This window comes from Cherax quadricarinatus, chromosome 37, assembly GCF_038502225.1.
Source record: "Cherax quadricarinatus isolate ZL_2023a chromosome 37, ASM3850222v1, whole genome shotgun sequence".
NCBI lineage: Eukaryota > Metazoa > Arthropoda > Malacostraca > Decapoda > Parastacidae > Cherax > Cherax quadricarinatus.
Window position 1 is genome coordinate 6046244 of NC_091328.1, and position 6202 is coordinate 6052445.

Below are 6202 nucleotides of genomic sequence, written 5' to 3' on the forward strand. Positions count from 1 at the left end.
CCAGGGGTCTGTTGGTAATCCCCCTTATGTGTGCTGGGAGGCTGTTGAACAGTCTCGGGCCCCTGACACTTATTGTATGGTCTCTTAACGTGCTAGTGACACCCCTGCTTTTCATTGGGGGGATGGTGCATCGTCTGCCAAGTCTTTTGCTTTCGTAGTGGGTGATTTTCGTGTGCAAGTTCGGTACTAGTCCCTCTAGGATTTTCCAGGTGTATATAATCATGTATCTCTCCCTCCTGCGTTCCAGGGAATACAGGTTTAGGAACCTCAAGCGCTCCCAATAATTGAGGTGTTTTATCTCCGTTATGCGCGCCGTGAAAGTTCTCTGTACATTTTCTAGGTCGGCAATTTCACCTGCCTTGAAAGGTGCTGTTAGTGTGCAGCAATATTCCAGCCTAGATAGAACAAGTGACCTGAAGAGTGTCATCATGGGCTTGGCCTCCCTAGTTTTGAAGGTTCTCATTATCCATCCTGTCATTTTTCTAGCAGATGCGATTGATACAATGTTATGGTCCTTGAAGGTGAGATCCTCCGACATGATCACTCCCAGGTCTTTGACGTTGGTGTTTCGCTCTATTTTGTGGCCAGAATTTGTTTTGTACTCTGATGAAGATTTAATTTCCTCATGTTTACCATATCTGAGTAATTGAAATTTCTCATCGTTGAACTTCATATTGTTTTCTGCAGCCCACTGAAAGATTTGGTTGATGTCTGCCTGGAGCTTTGCAGTGTCTGCAATGGAAGACACTGTCATGCAGATTCGGGTGTCATCTGCAAAGGAAGACACGGTGCTGTGGCTGACATCCTTGTCTATGTCGGATATAAGGATGAGGAACAAGATGGGAGCGAGTACTGTGCCTTGTGGAACAGAGCTTTTCACCGTAGCTGCCTCGGACTTTACTCTGTTGACGACTACTCTCTGTGTTCTGTTAGTGAGGAAATTATAGATCCATCGACCGACTTTTCCAGAGCAACTTGTGGATATGACAGTTGTAGGTATCGAAGGGGGACATTTTTTGCGACCTAGGTGTCTCAAATTCCTACTTGTCTAACTGATAAATAATAATTATCTATGTTCATTTACTGTTATGTATATAATGATACATCCAAGTAAATGTAATTTTCCACAGCTCTTTTATTTTGCATTTCCAACTATTAAAATAACCAGCAAGGCTGCAAACATACATTACCTTTGATAATTACTCACAAACAAAATTGGCAACTGACATGACCGTTCATTAACAAGGTATCAACATTAACATATTGTTCATTTTTTTCATCTTATACTTGTTTCCCTACCTAGGAAGGATTTATCGAAGACGGAAGCCTTCACACCCTAATTACCTCTCCAGTGTGGACCCACTGAGCTGACAGCCTCTCCATAGCACCTTGAATGCATATAATGTACTTCTCAATTTTCGGAACTCAAGTCCGGTTGTTTTCCTGAGTGTTTTCATGTTTATTTCTCTGCTCACACTCCAACATCACGTCAACTCCTGTAGATAGCTCGCTTCCAGTCTGGTCTAACAGGTTTACATACTGTACACTCAAAGCATTTAAACAATACGAATTCGTCATTCCTCTTACTGTACATAATGCTTGTGTAGTAGTGTATGTATTTCCTATAATTTTGAGGCTGTCAAGTGGATTGGTTGAGTAATGTGAGAGAGGAATTGTATGAGGTGAGGTGCCACTCTCTCCGGATTGGTCAAGTGGACATGATGCCCCCCGTTCACAACTCTGTAGTGAAATGATCGTGAACCGGACGAGTAAGTCTCTAGAACTGTCTTACAGAGTGCCTCAGGATAGTACTTACAAACACCATTGGTTGCACGCAGCAAGAGCACGGGACATGTAATTCTAGATATAACAGTTTGCCAATTATCCAGACCGAATAGCATAATAAAGCGACTGTGCACTCTGATGTCATGACACCACCTGTACCCACCATCAATACATCGTGCCGACCGTAGTAATAAGATCTCGGCAGAATCCTCATCAATGCTAACGTCCTCTATATTTGATCCATATGTTCTTGCATTAATGAGACGCTGTATTGCTACATCTTTAGTGTGCAGTGGCTGAATCTTCTCGCTCGGTTTTGTCTTAGTGAGCATCTTCACCTCAGCTCTCCAGGTTGCAATAATATCCTGGCTGTGGTAGGGTAGCATGTAGTCCAGCTGGATAAGCGCAATTACATCTTCGGGAAACAAGGCTGTGTAGTAGTTAGCTATAAAGGCACCCATACTGTGCGACATAAAGGCAAACTTTTGCCACCCGAGTTTCGTAACTGCTAAACGAACATTAAGCAGGTAGGTCATGCAGTTATAATGAGCACCTGGAGGTAGGTGATCAGAAAGGCCATGACCAGGTAAGTCTAAGGTTAACACCTCCACCCCAGTGGGCAGAAGAGGCACTAGAGTGTCAAAGGAGTTTGCATTGTCTAACCATCCATGTAGACAGAGTATCTTTAGGTGGTCGTTGGTAGTACCACCATCCACTACACAAGTCTTGCCTCTCAACACACCCCAGCCCACCTCAACACTCAACTCACTCCACTTCACTCCATTCTCCTGCATTTTTCACACTTCTGCAACAGAAAAGGAACAATCATTAACTGCCAAGTTAATATTATTTCCATTTATTTTACTTAAATATATTAATAGGTTTTGATTACATAAAAGCAAGAGAAAGTTATAAAAAGTAATATTATTTTAATCGCGAGGAAAGTTAAATCGGTAGTAATGTCCCGTGGCCTGGTAGGCAAAGCTCTTATCTCACATCTTATCTCTTATACACCGTTTGAGAAATGTCAGGAAATCAGGTTTGATCTGAGGAATGAAAGGATAGCTCTGATTCCTCCGATCAAGAGCCCTTCATCATCCAGGCACCTCCTTGGAAGGGTACACTATGTAATTGATGAAGCCCTGTCCTCTCTTTTTTATACCTCTCCCTCCTCTTATTTATACTGCCTGCTGCAGTTTAAAATGCAATTATGTATTTTCCTCTATTATAGCTGCATTTACACTTAATTGTATTAACGTGTATTTTCACACAGCTGTTCTGTTGCGAATTCTAATTTTTCGTCCACTACCACTTTACTGTGTACACAAAAGAGTGAAAAAGTTTGTGTGCGTCCTCGTGTACTTACCTATATGCGGTTGCCAGATTAATCCTGGCCTTTTAGGCCCTATCGTACCTTCTCTTAAAATTATGTCTGCTTTCACCACATCGGTACCCCCGTGGCCTGGTGGCTAAAACTCTCGGTTCACACGATGAGTTCCGGGTTCGATCCCGGCGAGGGTAGAAACATTGGGCGTTTCCTTATACCGATTGGCTATGCTCCCCACCAGTAAAATGGGTACCTGGGTGTTAGTCGACTGGTAGCTGAGCTAGTCACAAAGGTAATGAGCTCCAGGTAGATCTGGTCACAATCATGGCAAGTTAACAATGGCAGACAGTAACTTTCGATCAAAGGAAGGGAGAAAGGTTCAATTCCACACACCTTTTACAAAACATAATGATAATGTGACGCTCTTCACTAAATATTTAACATTCAGTACGTATTATGAAAACTGGTACTCACCTGCAACTTATGCCCCAACGTTGAGGTGCAAATACCTATTTTGACTTTGCAAGGGGGCGAGCACTGTCAGTCCAGCCTCTTAACGTTGTAATATAACTGTGTGAGCAATAATAGTGCCAGAGTTAACTTGGTGCTGTGGCAAGGGAAAGAAAGATGTATCACGCTGTACTGCTGCACTAGTGACGGTGGACCTTGATCCATCATGCCATCTCCACACAACGTTACATTATATTTATACTTGAATAAATGCACTGTAACTTACACTTTCCACTTTTTGAAGATTTTCTTCGCATAGGCCACAATTATTTAATCACTAATAAATCCCTCTTTCTAACACTGAAGATGCAATTTATAGTCCCTGATTACACACAGGCATGGCATGTATAGTGGTGAGACAGTGGTGTTGGAGTCCACTATGATCCTTGTAGAGGTATTATTAACACCATTTTTACCTTAACATCAGTTTAACTAAACGTCTTGCCAACTTACTATATTCTTGGAAAACATTAATTAATGTAACAAATGGAGTGCTAAACCCGTGAGGGTCATCAGCTTTGGGATCGCCAGAGGACCACGCATTCTACAATCGTTTAATATTGATAATATGATGATTGCTGCAACTGTAAGCCAGCTGCAGCAACCTTCAGTTTGCTAATCATGATGAGAGTCTTCTTTCAGTGGGCTTTATATCCTAATTATTTTTGCATTAAGAGGAAAGCGTTAAAACTGCAGGGGTAATACAGCTTCTGAGGAATGAGAGACAATCAGGTTCGAGCCAAGGAAGGGGAGTTAGTTTTATTTTTAGGATCAAGAACCCTTCACCAGCATTAATGGAACCTTCCTTGACTTGGTTTTCATATTTGTATTTTCTAAAGGAGTACCGGGATTCAAACTCCTGTAAGGTCAATTATATTTTTGGACAATTCTAAACCCGTATGGGTCAACCAGGTTCGATCCAAGAAGGGGGAGTATAAGTTCAGTTCCTTGGATCATGAGCTCATCAGCATCAAGGATGCTCTCTGAAGGACAAACTAGGGTAGAGATTTATGTGAACCCATAGCTGCTGCCAAATTATTATTATTATAATCAAAAAGAAGCGCTAAGCCACAAGGGCTATACAGCAGCTGCTGCCAAAGTTACAAATGCTTATTCCTTTTTTATATATTTTATTAACAAGAGCAGCACCAGAACTAGCTAGAATGATGTAATTATGTGGAATCTCCTCATACCTTTTATACCTATTCACTTTATTATTATAATTACTGAAAGTGGTAATCCAGATTGGAATTGGAAGTAATCAAGTTTGATCTGGTGATAGGGAGGGTAGCTCTAATTCCATGGATCAAGAAATCATCTGCATCAAGGCACTCTCCTTAGTATTTACTCGAGTTGTGAGTGGCATCCCTCCATGGTTAATGATCGGGTCTTTTTCAACTTGCTGTTATGATTAATTTGCTATTATGTTACTGAAGTCACATTGTAATAAAAAAAAAAGTTCATTAATAGTATTCCATAAACTATTTTTATTTGTTCCAAATGTCACCCATTACTTGTTCTAAATCATGGGTCACGTTACATAACTCATGAAATTACTAAGAAAAACTTTCTAAGGTTGCGTATGCAAATTTGATCTCTGTACCATGGTATGGGTGAGGTTAGAACCCATGGCGAGTGAGTCGTAAATCTCCAGGCCAGTGCCCAAGCACTGGTCTGGAGTTTTACCCCACCTGTACCCTAGTTTGCAGTCGTGTTATTACAATTTCGTCAGTCCTGATCTATCTATCTTATCAAAGCAGAGCCCCTCACCAATGACAAGCAGCCATCCTTGAAGAACAATGTGGTAATGCTCAGGCTCTATATAAAATATTTGCTGAGGGTGAAAAACATGATCATAACCTTCACAATCACCATAGAGTGGTGGGGGAGGATTGAGCAAGCTGTGTAATCAGGAATATAGAAAGCTGAGGATAGGCCTTATGAGAAGGAATTTGAAACTAAAGTGAAGGAAGATTAGATGTAAGCATCTGAGATTATTATTATAATCAAGGGGGAAGCGCTAAACCCGGAGGATTATACAGCGCCTGGGGGGGGGGGGATGTGGAAGGCATTCAGGCTTAATTTGGGGAACTGGAGCACAGATCCAATTCCCTAAATCAAGAGCCCCTCACCAACATCAAGGAACCTTCCTTGAGGGGTAATTAAGCATCTGAGAGCACCTGGAATTGATTATCCCCTCAAGGAAGGTGTCCCCTACAGGAGCTGTATAATCCCTACGAGTTTAGCGCTCCCCATGATTATAATAATAATAATACAGGAATTGGTTATACACATTAGATTAGACAAACATTATTCGACAGGTGACTGTGGAAGATAGGTTGTGGTTTGGCGTGTACATGCTCTTTTTTTTTTCTTTAAGTAGCTTTATGATATGCAGAACAAATGTGAATTAGAGGCACAATCTTCAAGTTTGTAGGGGCTTTATGATTAGTGTCATTGTAGATGAGGCATTCTCAGTTATAATTATTATAATCATGGGGGAGCGCTAAACCCTTAGGATTATACAGTGCATGTGAGAGGGGATTACCTGGAGTTTACCTGGAGAGGGTTTTGGGGATC

General features: G+C 41.4%; 1 protein-coding gene across 2 annotated transcripts; it reads right to left on the reverse strand.

Annotated features, from left to right (window-relative positions):
• Window positions 1–1111: 1111 nt before the first annotated feature.
• LOC128705650 (serine hydrolase-like protein) lies at window positions 1112–5171 on the reverse strand. 2 transcript variants are annotated; one of them, XM_070091824.1, is made up of 2 exons: window positions 3849–5171; window positions 1112–2590 (listed from the first exon to the last, which is right to left on the reverse strand). In XM_070091824.1, exon 2 carries the CDS (start codon window positions 2577–2579, stop codon window positions 1623–1625), a length of 957 nt encoding a protein of 318 aa, XP_069947925.1. In that variant the 5' UTR covers window positions 2580–2590; window positions 3849–5171; the 3' UTR covers window positions 1112–1622. The 2 variants fall into 2 exon arrangements, with proteins under 2 accessions (XP_069947925.1, XP_053656771.1); XM_053800796.2 differs by lacking the exon at window positions 3849–5171 and adding an exon at window positions 3587–3829.
• Window positions 5172–6202: the final 1031 nt, after the last annotated feature.